The 19712-nt window shown below is 45.0% G+C and overlaps 1 protein-coding gene across 2 annotated transcripts; it reads left to right on the top strand.

Annotated features, from left to right (window-relative positions):
• Window positions 1-789: 789 nt before the first annotated feature.
• On the top strand, window positions 790-19045 carry areg (amphiregulin). Of its 2 annotated transcripts, none has more exons than XM_014143466.2 (6): window positions 790-917; window positions 3040-3219; window positions 4596-4863; window positions 5113-5283; window positions 16528-16634; window positions 18623-19045. In XM_014143466.2, the coding sequence occupies exons 1-5, from the start codon at window positions 881-883 to the stop codon at window positions 16622-16624; spliced, it is 753 nt and encodes a 250-aa protein (XP_013998941.1). In that variant the 5' UTR covers window positions 790-880; the 3' UTR covers window positions 16625-16634; window positions 18623-19045.
• Window positions 19046-19712: the final 667 nt, after the last annotated feature.

The raw sequence follows: 19712 nt of genomic DNA, 5'->3' as shown, positions 1-19712 counted from the left end.
AGGGCCTGACCCTCAGCAAATATGAAGATCAAGGGAGAGGACCGGAGGTAGGAGCATTAATGAAAGTGCACAGTTTTTTTGTGTGCGTTAAGGACGTGTAGTGACTGGACAGAATACATCAATTAGTGTGTGTCCGTGTGTGTGTGTGTGTCCGTGTGTGTGTGTCCGTGTGTGTGTTAACCAACTAGGTTTCACAGTTAGACGTTTATCTGTGTTTCTCAAACGTCAAATTTCGAAGTGGTTGCAAAGTCAAATTTAGGCCTTAACCCTAACCTTAAAAGATTTGGTGTTAAGTTTTAGGCATTAACTCAGAATGGTTAAGGTTAGGGATAGGCTTAAAAAAAAAATAAAACGCAAAAAATAATTTTTCTAGTGCTGGGTTTGAACTTCCAACCTTTGGAATCAGAGGCAAACACCCTAGCCAAAGGTAACAGCGCTCACTGTTGCCCCTAGTGGCAGGTTTTCACATCATCTCCCGACGTCCTCAGGACTACTGACTTGTATCACAGGTGACCTGGTTGATGTTGACTGTTAGTGAACAAAATGTGAGGATCTTACTCATTATTATTATCGACAGAAGTGTCAAAGAATATAAGAACGTGACATGCATAAATACATCCCCCAAGGCTGGGCAAGTTAATCATTACACTACTGACACACACACACACACACACACACACACACACACACACACACACACACACACACACACACACACACACACACACACACACACACACACACACACACACACACACACACACACACACCCCGTCTACTGAGGCGTTGTCTATAAAAGCCGCCACCCAACCGCTGAAGAGGAAGCAGAGACAGAGCAGGACTAGTCACACTCAGAGCAGAATACACACAATATTAGGACATGAACACTCTCATCCTCTCCTCTCTGCTGTGTTTGGGTAAGTAGTCTGGGCTTGTACAATCATTTGATGTGTTTGTGTTGGGAAGTAGCCTACAGGGGACAGACAGGCAGAGAGATGTGTTTAGAGGGTAGTAGTCTACAGGGGACAGACAGGCAGAGAGATGTGTTTAGAGGGTAGTAGTCTACAGGGGACAGACAGGCAGAGAGATGTGTTTAGAGGGTAGTAGTCTACAGGGGACAGACAGGCAGAGAGATGTGTTTATGTGTTTAGAGGGTAGTAGCCTACAGGGACAGACAGGCAGAGAGATGTGTTTAGAGGGTAGTAGTCTACAGGGGACAGACAGGCAGAGAGATGTGTTTATGTGTTTAGAGGGTAGTAGCCTTCAGGGACAGACAGGCAGAGAGATGTGTTTAGAGGGTAGTAGTCTACAGGGGACAGACAGGCAGAGAGATGTGTTTAGAGGGTAGTAGTCTACAGGGGACAGACAGGCAGAGAGATGTGTTTATGTGTTTAGAGGGTAGTAGTCTACAGGGGACAGACAGGCAGAGAGATGTGTTTAGAGGGTAGTAGTCTACAGGGGACAGACAGGCAGAGAGATGTGTTTAGAGGGTAGTAGTCTACAGGGGACAGACAGGCAGAGAGATGTGTTTAGAGGGTAGTAGTCTACAGGGGACAGACAGGCAGAGAGATGTGTTTAGAGGGTAGTAGTCTACAGGGATGATGGAGTGGAGAGATAGATATTTAGGATTTATTAGAATCCCTATTATCCGACGCCAATAGCGGCAGTTAGTCTTACTTGGGTCCGACACGTAACAAAAAAATACATTACAGAAAAAAGACTTTACAATTTACATACATTTAAAAACATGAACATGTAGTGTGTCTGTGTGTATCTATCAGTACATACACACAGACAGTAGGTCACATGGTGGTGATAGATACACACAGACAGTAGGTCACATGGTGGTGATAGATACACACAGACAGTAGGTCACATGGTGGTGATAGATACACACAGACAGTAGGTCACATGGTGGTGATAGATACACACAGACAGTAGGTCACATGGTGGTGATAGATACACACAGACAGTAGGTCACATGGTGGTGATAGATACACACAGACAGTAGGTCACATGGTGGTGATAGATACACACAGACAGTAGGTCACATGGTGGTGAGTGCCCTGTTACTTTGTTTTTGTTCACTATATGAGATGAGATGAGAGAGACTGTTAATTAATTGCCCATCATTATAACACTGTAAATAGTCATAACATTACATTTTTAAATGTGTCTATTCATTTGAAACTTGTGAGAGTGTAATGTTTACTGTTCACTTTAGAGAGAGAGAGAGAGACAGAGAGAGAGACAGAGAGAGAGAGAGAGAGAGAGAGAGAGAGACAGAGAGACAGAGAGAGAGACAGAGAGAGAGACAGAGAGAGAGACAGAGAGAGAGAGAGAGAGAGAGAGAGAGAGAGAGAGAGAGAGAGACAGAGAGAGAGAGAGAGAGAGACAGAGAGAGAGACAGAAGAGAGAGAGAGACAGAGAGAGAGAGAGAGAGAGAGAGAGAGAGAGAGAGAGACAGAGAGAGAGACAGAGAGAGAGAGAGAGACAGAGAGAGAGACAGAGAGAGAGAGAGAGAGAGAGAGACAGAGAGAGAGACCAGAGAGAGAGAGAGATGTTTCACAACCTGTTATGACTTGTCAGAAACCAGCTGTGTGATGTACCATATGCTAATCTTATTGAAGTATTGAGTGCTCTAGTATTCTGTGTGTACTACTGGGTTGTAGTCTGCACTGCTCTGTGTGTGACCAGTTTGGTCTGTTTGCAGTCCTGATTGATATTTATGATTGGTGTGTTCTGGTTGTAGTTTTCAGTGCTCTGTGTTTGACTGGTGTGGTCTGGTTGTAGTTTTCAGTACTCTGTGTTTGACTGGTGTGGTCTGGTTGTAGTTTTCAGTGCTCTGTGTTTGACTGGTGTGGTCTGGTTGTAGTTTTCAGTGCTCTGTGTTTGACTGGTGTGGTCTGGTTGTAGTTTTCAGTGCTCTGTGTTTGACTGGTGTGGTCTGGTTGTAGTTTTCAGTGCTCTGTGTTTGACTGGTGTGGTCTGGTTGTAGTTTTCAGTGCTCTGTGTTTGACTGGTGTGGTCTGGTTGTAGTTGTTTGCGCTTTAGGTGTCCTGGGATCCGCGGTGACGTTATCGTCAGAGCTGAGCCATGTGACAGATGCGTCAGCCTTGGGGGAAGGGGAGGGGCTGCAGAGCTCTCTGGGTGATGAGGATGAGGAGGAACTGGATGAAGATATGTCAGGAGGTACACCTACAGATGGTTCACCCAAAGGTAGGACTGTCAGACAATCCCTCACCCCTAACCCCTTACCCCTTACCCCTTACCCCCTGGTCCCTAGTACCCCCTCGCACCTAAGCCTTTGCCCCTCACCCCCTACCCCCTAGTACTCCCAAGCCCCTAACCCCTAGCCCCCTCAATCTACACACAACACCCCATAATTACAAAATTATGATACCTGTCTATATAAGGTCTCACAGTTGACAGTGCATGTCAGAGCAAACACCAAGCCATGAAGTCGAAGGAATTGCCTGTAGAGCTCCGAGACAGGACTGTGTTGAGGCACAGATCTGGGGAAGGGTACCAAAACATTTCTGCAGCATTGAAGGTCACCAAGAACACAGTGGCCTCCATCATTCTTAAATGGAAGAAGTTTGGAACCACCAAGACTCTTACTAGAGCTGGCCGCCCGACCAAACAGAGCAATTGGGGGAGAAGGGCCTTGGTCAGGGAGGTGACCAAGAACCCGATGTGGACAGATAGGAAATAAGGTTCACTTTCCAACAGGACAGTGACCCTAAGCACACAACCAAGACAATGCAGGAGTGGCTTTTGGGCAAGTCTCTGAATGTCATTGAGTGGAGCAGCCAGAGCCCGGACTTGAACCTGATCGAACATCTCTGGAGAGACCTGAAAATAGCTGTGCAGCGACGCTCCCCATCCAACCTGACAGAGCTTGACATGATCTGCAGAGAAGAATGGGAGAAACTCCCCAAATACAGGTGTGCCAAGCTTGTAGCGTCATACCCAAGAAGACTCAAGGCTGTAATCGCTGCCAAAGGTGCTTCAACAAAGTACTGAGTAAAGGGCTTGAATACTTATGTAAATGTGATTTTTTAGTATTTATTTATTTTTATTAGTAAAAAAAACTGTTTTTGCTTTGTCATTATGGGGTATTGTGATGTCATTATGGGGTATTGTGATGTCATTATGGGGTATTGTGATGTCATTATGGGGTATTGTGTGTAGATTGATGAGGGAAAACAACTATTTAATCAATTTTAGAATAAGGCTGTAACGTAACAAAATGTGGAAAACGTCAAGGGGTCTGAATACTTTCAGAATACACTGTATCTCCATCTGTCCCCATCTGTCTCCATATATCTATTTCTGTCTCCATATGTCTCCATCTGTCTCCATCTGTCTATTTCTGTCTCCATATGTCTCCATCTGTCTCCATCTGTCTCCATCTGTCTCCATCTATCTCCATCTGTCTCCATCTGTCTCCATCTGTCTCCATCTGTCTCCATCTATCTCCATCTGTCTCCATCTGTCTCCATCTATCTCCATCTGTCTCCATCTGTCTCCATCTGTCTCCATCTGTCTCTAATAATCAGAAAATGAAAATAACTTATCTCGTTTCCCAGCAGTGGTGCGTCACAGTAAGAACAGAAAAGAAAAGGGGAAAGGTCAGAAAGGAAAAGTGAATCCAGGAAAGAGGAAGAACAAGAACAATAGCAAAAGCACCACGGCCTTCAACCCTGAACACACATCAGGACACACGTTGGAGTTCACGGCCGACCACCCACACCAGACGTCAGAACGTGTTACAGAGGACCCTTGTAGCTCCTCTCACCAGGCATATTGTATCCATGGAAGCTGCAAGTACATGGCGGACCTGAGAGAGCCAGTGTGTGTGTGAGTACAACACAAATCTACTTTTAGTACTGTGTGTGTGTGTGTGTGTGTGTGTGTGTGTGTGTGTGTGTGTGTGTGTGTGTGTGTGTGTGTGTGTGTGTGTGTGTGCCGATGGATGGAAAGGATCGATTGGATAGATAGACCAATTCATTGATTCATTAACTGTTTGGTTGACTAACTGACTTGTGTTTTGATTTATTGATTGATATATTAGCTGATTGATGAATTGATTTATCCTCTCCCCTGCAGCTGTGAGAAGGGTTACGATGGTGAGCGCTGTGGCATCCTGCTCCTACCTACAAGGACGGATGAAGATGAGGAGAGAAGCATCGCTGAGGTGGTTCAGACTGTCCTGGTCATCATAGCTGTGGTCCTCTCCAGCATCAGCTGCCTCGCCATACTGCTCATGACCTGCACACAGTGAGTATAGACCTAATACAACCATAACACAACATTAACACAACCATAACACAACATTAACAAAACCATAACACAACATTAATACAACCATTACACAACATGAATACAACCATAACACAACATTAATACAACCATTACACAGCCATAACACAGCCATAACACAACATTAATACAACGTTAATAAAACCATAACACAACCATAACACAACATTAATACAACCATTACACAGCCATAACACAGCCATAACACAACATTAATACAACCATAACACAACCATAACACAACATTAATAAAAACCATAACACAACGTTAATAAAACCATTACACAAACCATAAGACAACATTAATAAAACCATTACACAGCCATAACACAGCCATAACACAACCATAACACAACGTTAATAAAACCATAACACAACCATAACACAGCCATAACACAACGTTAATAAAACCATAACACAACCCAAACATACACACACATACACACAAAGCAAGGAAGCCTTCCCTTTCATCATATACAGATCTCTGATAGAGCTGGTGGAATGAACTCCAGTGATTTTCTTTTTAAAAGGAAATGGCAGACAGGGTGGCAGAGTGGAGAAACAGAAGAGTCATTGTCTTGTTCTTTTAAGTTTTGATGTTGACTCTCTGCCTGACAAAATGATGTTAGGATATTTCAGCTATTCTGTACGAGCTTATGTGCCAAATACATTACGTTGCTACAGGTGTCAAGCTTATGGGCATGTGGCAGCAGTGTATATAGGAAGGTGGTTTCTGGGTATGAGAAGTGTTCAGAAGAACATGAGACAAAGGAATGTATTTATTTTTTCCTTTATTTACCTAGAAAAGTCAGTTAAGAACAAATTCTTATTTTCAATGACAGCCTACTGGGGAACAGTGGGAATGACAATCTAGGAACAGTGGGGTTAACTGCCTTGTTCAGGGGCAGAAAGACAGATTTTTACCTTGTCAGATCAGGGATTCAATCTTGCAACCTTTCGGGTTACAAGTCCAACACTCTAACCACTAGGCTACCTGCCACCCCTGATGTGTAGCATTTGGGCTAGGTGATATGTGTTAATTGTAGGGGTGCCCATGGGGCTGGGAATCAGAAGGATCCGGTGCGAGAGAGAAGCACGTTGAGGTTACCGGGGTTAGAGTAGAACAGAGGGTGTTGTATTCTGAGGCAGTGAAGAAAGTAGAGGAAGATTGGTCAAGACAGGGAGGGAACATGAGAGGAGTGGTGTGAGTAATAGATCTCTATCAGTACAGAGGGATTGGCCGACGAGTGATATACTGTACGCTTCAATAAGATTATTTTTGATGTTGTTGGCGTTCATAGCAATGGTGAGTAAATGTACTGCTGGGATGGAACGTAAAGTCGCAGAAAATAGAGGTTGTGGTGGCAGCCGCTGAGAAATATTTGGGTGTACGAGATATGAGTGTTGATGTCCCGTCTCGTCCTTTCAGGATCTTGTCCTGAGGTAGGACTAGATAGGTTTAAATAGTGTTTTTAATGAGTATAGGGTTAGATGGCAGGGTATTTGTTGATTAATTTGACTTTTTTCAAGCAAAGCATAAGGTAGTTATACTCCAGTCTAGTTGGTGGCAGTAATGCCACATTTATTGGATGCCAACAGCCGTTAAACCTCATCAAGAAGTCTTCCCTTGCTAGTAGTAGCTAGCTGGCAGCCTGGATAGCTGCCTTTAGCCTGGTTAAAAACATAGCAAGCTGACAGCCTGGATAGCTGCCTTAAGCCTGGTTAAAAACATAGCAAGCTGACAGCCTGGATAGCTGCCATTAGCCTGGTTAAAAACATAGCAAGCTGACAGCCTGGATAGCTGCCATTAGCCTGGTTAAAAACATGGCAAGCTGACAGCCTGGATAGCTGCCTTTAGCCTGGTTAAAAACATAGCAAGCTGACAGCCTGGATAGCTGCCTTTAGCCTGGTTAAAAACATAGCAAGATGACAGCCTGGATAGCTGTCTTAAGCCTGGTTAAAAACATAGCAAGCTGACAGCCGCCTTTGGCCTGGTTAAAAACATGGCAAGCTGGCAGCCTGGATAGCTGCCTTAAGCCTGGTTAAAAACATAGCAAGCTGACAGCCTGGATAGCTGCCTTAAGCCTGGTTAAAAACATAGCAAGCTGATAGCCTGGATAGCTGCCTTAAGCCTGGTTAAAAACATAGCAAGCTGACAGCCTGGATAGCTGCCTTTAGCCTAGTTAAAAACATAGCAAGCTGACAGCCTGGATAGCTGCCATTAGCCTGGTTAAAAACATAGCAAGCTGACAGCCTGGATAGCTGCCATTAGCCTGGTTAAAAACATAGCAAGCTGACAGCCTGGATAGCTGCCTTTAGCCTGGTTAAAAACATAGCAAGCTGACAGCCTGGATAGCTGCCATTAGCCTGGTTAAAAACATAGCAAGCTGACAGCCTGGATAGCTGCCATTAGCCTGGTTAAAAACATAGCAAGCTGACAGCCTGGATAGCTGCCTTTAGCCTGGTTAAAAACATAGCAAGCTGACAGCCTGGATAGCTGCAATTAGCCTGGTTAAAAACATGGCAAGCTGACAGCCTGGATAGCTGCCTTTAGCCTGGTTAAAAACATAGCAAGCTGACAGCCTGGATAGCTGCCTTTAGCCTGGTTAAAAACATAGCAAGCTGACAGCCTGGATAGCTGTCTTAAGCCTGGTTAAAAACATAGCAAGCTGACAGCCTGGATAGCTGCCTTTAGCCTGGTTAAAAACATAGCAAGCTGACAGCCTGGATAGCTGCCTTAAGCCTGGTTAAAAACATAGCTAGCTGACAGCCTGGATAGCTACCTTAAGCCTGGTTAAAAACATAGCTAGCTGACAGCCTGGATAGCTGCCTTTAGCCTGGTTAAAAACATAGCAAGCTGACAGCCTGGATAGCTGCCTTTACCCTGGCTAGCTGCCATTACCCTGGATAGCTGCCTTTAGCCTGGATAGCTGCCATTACCCTGGATAGCTGCCATTAGCCTGGTTAAAAACATAGCAAGCTGACAGCCTGGATAGCTGCCTTTGGCCTGGTTAAAAACATGGCAAGCTGGCAGCCTGGATAGCTGCCTTAAGCCTGGTTAAAAACATAGCAAGCTGACAGCCTGGATAGCTGCCTTTAGCCTGGTTAAAAACATAGCAAGCTGACAGCCTGGATAGCTGCCTTTAGCCTGGTTAAAAACATAGCAAGCTGACAGCCTGGATAGCTGTCTTAAGCCTGGTTAAAAACATAGCAAGCTGACAGCCTGGATAGCTGCCTTTAGCCTGGTTAAAAACATAGCAAGCTGACAGCCTGGATAGCTGCCTTAAGCCTGGTTAAAAACATAGCTAGCTGACAGCCTGGATAGCTGCCTTAAGCCTGGTTAAAAACATAGCTAGCTGACAGCCTGGATAGCTGCCTTTAGCCTGGTTAAAAACATAGCAAGCTGACAGCCTGGATAGCTGCCTTAAGCCTGGTTAAAAACATAGCAAGCTGACAGCCTGGATAGCTGTCTTTAGCCTGGTTAAAAAAATAGCAAGCTGGCAGCCTGGATAGCTGCCTTTAGCCTGGTTAAAAACATAGCAAGCTGACAGCCTGGATAGCTGTCTTTAGCCTGGTTAAAAACATAGCAAGCTGACAGCCTGGATAGCTGCCTTTAGCCTGGATAGCTGCCATTACCCTGGATAGCTGCCATTAGCCTGGTTAAAAACATAGCAAGCTGACAGCCTGGATAGCTGCCTTTGGCCTGGTTAAAAACATGGCAAGCTGGCAGCCTGGATAGCTGCCTTAAGCCTGGTTAAAAACATAGCAAGCTGGCAGCCTGGATAGCTGCCTTAAGCCTGGTTAAAAACATAGCAAGCTGGCAGCCTGGATAGCTGCCTTTAGCCTGGTTAAAAACATAGCAAGCTGACAGCCTGGATAGCTGCCTTTGGCCTGGCTAGCTGCCATTAGCCTAGATAGCTGCCTTTAGCCTGGTTAAAAACATAGCAAGCTGACAGCCTGGATAGCTGTCTTTAGCCTGGCTAAAAACATAGCAAGCTGACAGCCTGGATAGCTGCCTTTAGCCTGGATAGCTGCCATTAGCCTGGATAGCTGCCATTAGCCTGGTTAAAAACATAGCAAGCTGGCAGCCTGGATAGCTGCCTTTAGCCTGGCTAGCTGCCATTAGCCTAGATAGCTGCCTTTGGCCTGGCTAAAAACATAGCAAGCTGACAGCCTGAATAGCTGCCTTAAGCCTGGTTTAAAAACATAGCTAGCTGACAGCCTGAATAGCTGCCTTAAGCCTGGTTAAAAACATAGCAAGCCGACAGCCTGGATAGCTGCCTTTAGCCTGGTTAAAAACATGGCAAGCTAGCTAGCCTTTTTAGCTTCCCACATCTTCATCTTAAATAATTCAGATTTATTAAAAAAAAGATATGCCCATGGCAAATATTGTTATACTTTAACAGTGTATCCTAAAACATCCTTCCAGTTTGATAACGCTGCTGTATTAATTCCCATATCAGCTAAAATAAAATAGAACGTCCTCATGTCTTGGTCACAGAGAAAAATAGCACATTGCTAGCTAGTTGGCTATAGCAGGTTCTACCATTTCACAATAGCCTGGAATCAGTAGTTATTACTTCAAAACAAAATACCTTTTTTGGGTGGATAATTGTTGTTTGTTACTCTTTGAACAGTTGCTGAGATTATATTAGGCTATCAATGAAAAATAGGCTACATTGGTAAATAGCCTATAGACCAGATCAAGGAAGCGGGTGACAACACTAACCCCAGGGCTGCGGAAGGAATTATACTGCATGTCTCAATATTAAGGTAGTATAAAAATATGTTGAATGCCGGTGACGAAAAACGGCGTTGCAACGCCGCACTACACTCTAAATCCTGCATCTCCGTAGAGCTTGTAGTAAAGCTTAACACAACCATAATGCAACGTTAATATAACCATAATACAACCATAATGCAACGTTAATATAACCATAACACAACCATAATACAACCCAACCGTACTGCACATGAACTACACGACAGTGAGTATATACCTAATACAACCATAACACAACGTTAATAACCATAACACAACCATAATACAACGTTAATATAACCATAACACAACCATAATGCAACCCAACCGTACTGCACATGAACTACACACAGTGAGTATATACCTAATACAACCATAACACAACGTTAACACAACCATAACACAACGTTAACACAACCGTAACACAATGTGTATTCAACCATAACGAAACGTTAATACAACGTTAATACAATGTTAATACGACCATAACGCAATGTTTGTACAACCATAGCACAATGTTTATACAACACAATGTTAATATAACCATAACTGCCATAACACAACCCAACCAAACTGCTCATGACCTGTGCACAATAAGTAACAATGACACGACGTTAACTCAATCCAAAAATACTGTTCACGATGCAACCATAACACAACATTAACACAATGTTGACACAACACGAGTACGACCATAACACACCTTTAACACAATGGTAGTGACACGAACACTCCAAAACGGCGCTTAAGTCAACGTAGCGCGTCATTAAAACCCCTGCACACAACCCCAACAAGCCCTTATAGACCCCCTCGCCCACGATGATATATGCCTTGATATTGCTCATGACTATATCAAGGCAATACCTTTTAATACTATAAGAATTCATATATTTACTTAGGACATAGCCTGATGAACACAAAGGTAGACTCAGCACACACACACACACACACACACACACACACACACACACACACACACACACACACACACACACACACACACACACACACACACACACACCTTATCAATCAGTAACCCCATTATGTAATTTACTAGAAATGTCTAAATGAGGGACAAAGTGCAAGTCAGAGCAGGTATAAAACATGGGCCTGGGATTCCTTATAATGGCCTGCAGTTTGTACTGTTCAGATAGCAGAGGGGCAGTGGTCTGGTTCAGACAGGAGAGGGGCAGTGGTCTGGTTCAGACAGGAGAGGGGCAGTGGTCTGGTTCAGACAGGAGAGGGGCAGTGGTCTGGTTCAGACAGGAGAGGGCAGTGGTCTGGTTCAGATAGGAGAGAGCAGTGGTCTGGTTCAGATAGGAGAGAGCAGTGGTCTGGTTCAGACAGGAGAGGGGCAGTGGTCTGGTTCAGATAGCGAGGGCAGTGGTCTGGTTCAGATAGCAGAGGGGCAGTGGTCTGGTTCAGACAGGAGAGGAGCAGTGGTCTGGTTCAGATAGGAGAGGGGCAGTGGTCTGGTTCAGATAGCAGAAGGGCAGTGGTCTGGTTCAGACAGGAGAGGGGCAGTGGTCTGGTTCAGACAGGAGAGGGGCAGTGGTCTGGTTCAGACAGGAGAGGGGCAGTGGTCTGGTTCAGACAGGAGAGGGGCAGTGGTCTGGTTCAGACAGGAGAGGGGCAGTGGTCTGGTTCAGACAGGAGAGGGGCAGTGGTCTGGTTCAGATAGCAGAGGGGCAGTGGTCTGGTTCAGACAGGAGAGAGCAGTGGTCTGGTTCAGATAGCAGAGGGGCAGTGGTCTGGTTCAGACAGGAGAGGGCAGTGGTCTGGTTCAGACAGGAGAGGGGCAGTGGTCTGGTTCAGACAGGAGAGGGGCAGTGGTCTGGTTCAGACAGGAGAGGGGCAGTGGTCTGGTTCAGATAGCAGAGGGGCAGTGGTCTGGTTCAGACAGGAGAGAGCAGTGGTCTGGTTCAGATAGGAGAGGAGCAGTGGTCTGGTTCAGACAGGAGAGGGGCAGTGGTCTGGTTCAGACAGGAGAGGAGCAGTGGTCTGGTTCAGATAGCAGAGGGGCAGTGGTCTGGTTCAGATAGCAGAGGGGCAGTGGTCTGGTTCAGACAGGAGAGAGCAGTGGTCTGGTTCAGACAGGAGAGGGGCAGTGGTCTGGTTCAGACAGGAGAGGGGCAGTGGTCTGGTTCAGACAGGAGAGGGGCAGTGGTCTGGTTCAGACAGGAGAGGGCAGTGGTCTGGTTCAGATAGGAGAGGGGCAGTGGTCTGGTTCAGACAGGAGAGGGGCAGTGGTCTGGTTCAGATAGGAGAGGGGCAGTGGTCTGGTTCAGACAGGAGAGGGGCAGTGGTCTGGTTCAGATAGCAGAGGGGCAGTGGTCTGGTTCAGATAGGAGAGGAGCAGTGGTCTGGTTCAGACAGGAGAGAGCAGTGGTCTGGTTCAGATAGCAGAGGGGCAGTGGTCTGGTTCAGATAGCAGAAGGGCAGTGGTCTGGTTCAGACAGGAGAGAGCAGTGGTCTGGTTCAGATAGCAGAGGGCAGTGGTCTGGTTCAGATAGCAGAGGGGCAGTGGTCTGGTTCAGACAGGAGAGAGCAGTGGTCTGGTTCAGATAGCAGAGGGGCAGCGGTCTGGTCACATCCTGGGTAAACGTATACATTATACAGTACTGCTTGCTCTGATTACATGACTTGTGCCTGACAAATGTTCTGGTGCTAGTTCATATTTTAAAGTTCTATTTTTAATGACTGGTATTCTGTTATCGACTGTGCTATTCAATCAAACTTAACACGTTTGACACAGTGTGTTTATCAAAACTATAAATCAATTTGTTTGTTTGCTCTGATTGTTGCCGTGGCAACGAGGAGCAAGCGCTATATCGTCCACAATGTTACCTGAGACTAATTAGTCTGACGATGCTGCTAACGACGTGATTGATAGCAGAGCCGTACACAGTTCAATCGAGTACAGGCTTAACTTAATGACAATAGAGACATGAGTACAATCTGGAATTGTATTGCATCGTTTGGGGTAGGCCTCGTCTCTGAGGAATTTTGCCACAAGGTTTGAGTTGACATACACTACATGACAAAAAGTATGTGGACACCTGCTCGTCAAACATCTCATTCCAAAATCATGGGCATTAATATGGAGTTGGTCCACCCTTTTGCTGCTATAACAGCCTCCACTCTTCTGGGAAGGCTTTCCACTAGATGTTGGAACATTGTTGCAGGGATTTGCATCCATTCAGCCACAAGAGCATTAGTGAGGTCAGGCACTGATGTTGGGTGATTAGGCCTGGCTCTCAGTCGGCGTTCCAATTCATCCCAAAGATGTTCGATGGAGTTGAGGTCAGGGCTCTGTGCAGACCAGTCAAGTTCTACCACACTGATCTCGACAAACCACTTAGTGCATTGGGGCATTGTCATGCTGAAACAGGAAAGGGCCTTCCCCAAACTGTTGCCACAAAGTTGGAAGCACAGAATTGTCTAGAATGTCATTGTGTGCTGTAGCGTTAAGATTTCCCTTCACTGGAACTAAGGGGCCCGAACCATGAAAAACAGACCCAGACCATTATTCCTCCTCCACCAAACTTTACAGTTGGCACTATGCATTGGGGCAGGTAGCGTTCTCCTGGCATCCGCCAAACCCAGATTCGTCTGTCGGACTGCAGGATGGTGAAGCATGATTCATCACTCCAGAGAACGCATTTTCACTCCTCCAGAGTCCAATGGCAGCGAGCTTTACACCACTCCAGCTGACGCTTGCCATTGCACATTGTGATCTTAGGCTTGTGTGCGGCTGCTTGGCCATGGAAACCCATTTCATGAAGCTCTCAACAAACAGTTACTGTGCTGAAGTTGCTTCCAGAGGCAGTTTGGAACTCGGTAGTGAGTGTTGCAACCAAGGACACTCGGCGGTCCCAATCTGTGAGCTTGTGTGGCCTACCACTTCACGGGTGAGACGTTGTTTCTCTTAAACGTTTCCACTTCACAATAACAGCACTTACAGTTGACCAGGGCAGCTCTAGCAGGGCAAAAAATGTGACAAACTGACTTGTTGGAAAGGTGGCATCCTATGATGGTGCCACGTTGAAAGTCACTGAGCTGTTCAGTAAGTCCATTCTACTGCCAATGTTTGTCTATGGAGATTGCATGACTGTGTGCTCGATTTTATACACCTGTCAGCAACGGGTGTGGTTGAAGAAAAAAAATTTAAAAAAAGTATTTAACCTTTATTTAACTAGGCAAGTCAGTTAAGAACAAATTCTTATTTAAAATGATGGCCTACCGGGGAACAAACCTTAATTTGAAGGGGTGTTCACATACTTTTGTAAATATAGTGTATACACACCAACCCCACCCTTCAAGCGTGAAAAACCCAGCAGCATTGCAGTTCTTGACACAAATCGGTGCACCTGGCACCTACTACCATACCCTGTTCAAAGGCACTTAAATATTTTGTCTTGCCCACTCACCCTCTGAATGGCACACATACACAATCCATGTCTCAAGGCTTAAAAATCCTGCTTTGACCTGTCTGCTCCCCTTCATCTACACTGATTGAAGTGGATTTAACAGGTGACAGCAATAAGGGATCATAGCTTTCACCTGGATTCACCTGGTCAGTCTGTGTCATGGAAAGAGCAGATGTTCTTAATGTGTTGTATACTCTGTATATATGATTTACTCAGTGTAAATACTCCCCTTAATTCATGCCCATTGATTGAAAGACAGGAAAGTAATTATTGCACGAGTGAGCCCATAGGTTCATCAGCAACCATGAAGGAATTGCCATGCTCATAGGCTGAGACGTGACGCTATGCTGATGAGGTAACATTATAGACACTACCATAGATACCTGTTATGCTGATGAGGTAACATTATAGACACTACCATAGATACCTGTTATGCTGATGAGGTAACATTATAGACACTACCATAGATACCTGCTATGCTGATGAGGTAACATTATAGACACTACCATAGATACCTGTTATGCTGATGAGGTAACATTATAGACACTACCATAGATACCTATTATGCTGATGAGGTAACATTATAGACACTACCCAAGATACCTGTTATGCTGATGAGGTAACATTATAGACACTACCATAGATACCTGTTATGCTGATGAGGTAACATTATAGACACTACCATAGATACCTGTTATGCTGATGAGGTAACATTATAGACACTACCATAGATACCTGCTATGCTGATGAGGTAACATTATACTGATGAGGTAACATTACACTGATGAGGTAACATTATACTGATGAGGTAACATTATGCTGATGAGGTAACATTATACTGATGAGGTAACATTATACTGATGAGGTAACATTATGCTGATGAGGTAACATTATGCTGATGAGGTAACATTATACTGATGAGGTAACATTATACTGATGAGGTAACATTATGCTGATGAGATAACATTATGCTGATGAGGTACCATTATGCTGATGAGGTAACATTATACTGATGAGGTACCATTATGCTGATGAGGTACCATTATACTGATGAGGTACCATTATGCTGATGAAGTAACATTATACTGATGAGGTAACATTATACTGATGAGGTACCATTATGCTGATGAGGTACCATTATACTGATGAGGTAACATTATGCTGATGAGGTAAGATTATACTGATGAGGTAACATTATACTGATGAGGTAACATTATACTGATGAGTGAGATAGGAAGCGATGTGAATTATATGAGTTTACTAGATTAATGACAAGTGACAATTCATTTCAGACCAGCTTTTACTGATTGAACTTGCATAATCTACGTTATGTTGTTACCTAAGACTAATTGGTTTGACAATGTTGCTAAAGACATGAGTGATAGCAGAGCCATATACAGTAGAAACCTATTTTATTACACAAAATGTAAACTAGCCATGGGTAATAATGAGTCCATGTTCATCTGAATTGATTTTACATTGAACTGTGTCGTGCTGGAATACTGGACTCTAATCGGTGTGAAAAGAACTCCAGTTAGAGGAATTGATTTCTGAATCCTGATAGGATGCTGTGGTAGTGTAGTGGATGTGAAACCAGCCCATGTTGTAACTGTAACTGAAAGGTTGATGGATCGAATCCCCCCCCGAGCTGACAAGGTAAAAATCTGTTGTTCTGCCCCTAAGCAAGCCAATGAACCCACTGTTCTCTGGTAGACTATCATTGTAAATAAGAATTTGTTCTTAACTGACTTATGTAGTTAAATGAAAACCATGCTGTGGTTAATATTCCCTGAGATCTAAAGCCAACTGAATGAAAGACTTGTCTCTTTTCAAACTTTGAATGCAGTTGTGCAATTCAAGCTCCATTTGTGGCAGAACGGATTACACGCCATAGGATTTAACTAACTAACGTCTCTCTCTCTCTCTCTCTCTCTCTCTCTCTCTCTCTCTCTCTCTCTCCTCTCTCTCTCTCTCTCTCTCTCTCTCTCTCTCTGTGTGTCTGTCTGCCAGTTACAGGACTCATAAGAATTTCCTGGTTGCCTACCTGGCCTCCGGCAGTGAGAAGGAACAGCTCCAGAAAACTACACCCTGTGACATCACGGTGTGACCATCAGCAGGTAGGACACACACCCCTCCTACACACACCCGCTAAGACTGCAACAAACCGCATTCAGGCACACGCGTGTGTGTATGTGTGTGTGTGTTTGAGTAGGTGGGTGGGAGTGTGAATTGCGTCATATGAGGAGGTGTAAGAATGCAGTATTAGACTGGATTACTGGTGATGTCTCATAACCACACACACACACACACACACACACACACACGTACGCTTGCCCACACACATGGTCTCTCGCTCTCGCACACATGAATCTCTAAGTCACTGTAACCTCACACACATAAATCCCTTCAGTTAATCAAACTGGCCTTTCAGCATTCTCCTCATACCTGTCTGTTAAAACATGAATTAAAGGCTCCGTCTTGCCTTCACATTCTTTACCCAGATTTTCCTGTTAGACCTGGATTCAAACTGGCGACCCTCAGGTTGCTGGTCCATCTCTCTAACCTCCTGGCTAACATACCTGGCTAACCTCCTGGCTAACATACCTGTCTAACCTCCTGGCTAACCTCCTGGCTAACATACCTGTCTAACCTCCTGGCTAACATACCTGTCTAACCTCCTGGCTAATCTCCTGGCTAACCTCCTGGCTAACATACCTGGCTAACCTCCTGGCTAACATACCTGTCTAACCTCCTGGCTAACCTCCTGGCTAACATACCTGTCTAACCTCCTGGCTAACATACCTGTCTAACCTCCTGGCTAACCTCCTGGCTAACATACCTGGCTAACCTCCTGGCTAACATACCTGTCTAACCTCCTGGCTAACCTCCTGGCTAACATACCTGTCTAACCTCCTGGCTAACATACCTGTCTAACCTCCTGGCTAACATACCTGTCTAACCTCCTGGCTAACCTCCTGGCTAACATACCTGTCTAACCTCCTGACTAACCTCCTGACTAACATACCTCTCTAACCTCCTGGCTAAACTCCTGGCTAACCTCATGACTAACATACCTGGCTAACCTCCTGTCTAACCTCCTGTCTAACCTCCTGTCTAACCTCCTGGCTAACCTCCTGGCTAACCTCCTGGCTAACCTCCTGTCTAACCTCCTGTCTAACCTCCCGGCTAACCTCCTGGCTAACCTCCTGGCTAACATACCTCTCTAACCTCCTGGCTAAACTTCTGGCTAACCTCATGGCTAACATACCTGTCTATCCTCCTGGCTCAACTCCTGGCTAACATACCGATCTAATCTCCAGGCTAAACTTCTGGCTAACATACCTGTCTAACCTCCTGGCTAATCTCCTGGCTAACATACCTGTCTAACCTCCTGGCTAACATACTTGTCTAACCTCCTGGCTAATCTCCTGGCTAACATACCTATCTAACCTCCTGGCTAAACTTCTGGCTAACATACCTGTCTAACCTCCTGGCTAACCTCCTGTCTAACCTCCTGGCTAACCTCCTTGCTAACATACCTGTCTAACCTCCTGGCTAACATACCTGGCTAACCTCCTGGATAACATACCTGTCTAACCTCCTGGCTAACATACCTGTCTATCCTCCTGGCTAACATACCTGTCTAACCTCCTGTCTAACCTCCTGGCTAACCTCCTGGCTAACCTCCTGGCTAACCTCCTGGCTAACCTCCTGGCTAACCTCCTGGCTAACATACCTGGCTAACATACCTGACTAACCTCCTGGCTAACATACCTGTCTAACCTCCTGGCTAACACACCTGTCTAACCTCCTGGCTAACACACCTGTCTAACCTCCTGGCTAACACACCTGGCTAACCTCTTGGCTAACATACCTGTCTAACCTCCTGGCTAACATACGGGTCTAACCTCCTGGCTAACATACCTGTCTAACCTCCTGGCTAACATACCTGTCTAACCTCCTGGCTAACATACCTGTCTAACCTCCTGGCTAACATACCTGTCTAACCTCCTGGCTAACATACCTGTTCCATGTCGCCTTTCTTTTCCTGGAAGTCTAACCCTAACCCTAAATACTGACAATTTGCTCTCTTCTCTTACCCTAGAGAACTTAAAGGTCTGGAACCATAATTTAGAACCATGAGAACCGAGACAATCAGAGGAGAACCTGTGCCGACTCCTGCCCAGCGGAGTGATCTACTGAACGGACGCTACAACTCCAGACAGTAGAGCGTTCTATAGAAGAACCAGCGTAGAACCGTCTTGAAGAACCGCATAGAACTGCCTTGTCGTTTATTTATTTAATTTGACTTATTTATTGAGGACAGAGCTTTGTTTTGACTGGTGTTGTGTTAGATGTGATTGGACCGTGATGTTGAGCATTCCGTCCAATCATTTCACTACTAAGTTATTGCTTATTTATTGCCATGCGTCTCCTAGGGAACAACAGAGAGATACAGCTATCGATAATCCTGGACATAGATGGAATCTATCGGTTCACTAATAAAGTCCTTCAGTGTTATGAGAAATGTCTTTATGTGTGTTTGTGTGTGCCTGCATGCGTGGGTGTATGTGGGTGAGTCCTCAGTCTTGGTTATGTGTTTCCATTCCCTAGTCTGATCGTGTCCAATACCCCTGCCATGTGCTCACACAAACAGAGCAGTCCTGTACGCAAACACAGACACACAGTAAAAGGGCAGAGGGAGAGAGAGAATAACTCGGACAAAGGACCTCAGCACATAGTTATAATATTTCATTCTCTCTCTTTGTCTCTCTCTCTGTGATGTCACAAAGGGATGGAATGCATTATTTATGACATCACCGAAGTAGGATTTTAAAATGGAATGGAAAACTCCGAAGCATCCGATAGGTTCCTCAAACCACGGCATCATAGTTCTCATACATTCTCCTGAGAGTGAATCTGGAAGAAAGTGACATGAGTTGAATTGAAAGGATTGGAACTATCATAAAGATACAAAAGAAAATGAAGCAATCTTGCGTAGGTCACTTTCCGTGCTCTTTTATGGCATATTAATCATGATCCTTTATCTCATTCTGGAGCCAATCGAAACTATGGAAGTTGAAATGATAGAGAAGAAGCATCATAATCATCAAGATAGTTTGATCTCTATGGTTCATAAACTCAGTTCATGTGTCATGCCATCATCCGCGAGGAGGTCAAATACTAAATTCATA

Source organism: Salmo salar, chromosome ssa15, assembly GCF_905237065.1.
Source record: "Salmo salar chromosome ssa15, Ssal_v3.1, whole genome shotgun sequence".
In the NCBI taxonomy this organism is placed as follows: Eukaryota; Metazoa; Chordata; class Actinopteri; order Salmoniformes; family Salmonidae; genus Salmo; species Salmo salar.
The sequence above is the reverse complement of the archived record's forward strand: the minus strand, read 5'-3'. Positions and strand labels throughout refer to the sequence as shown.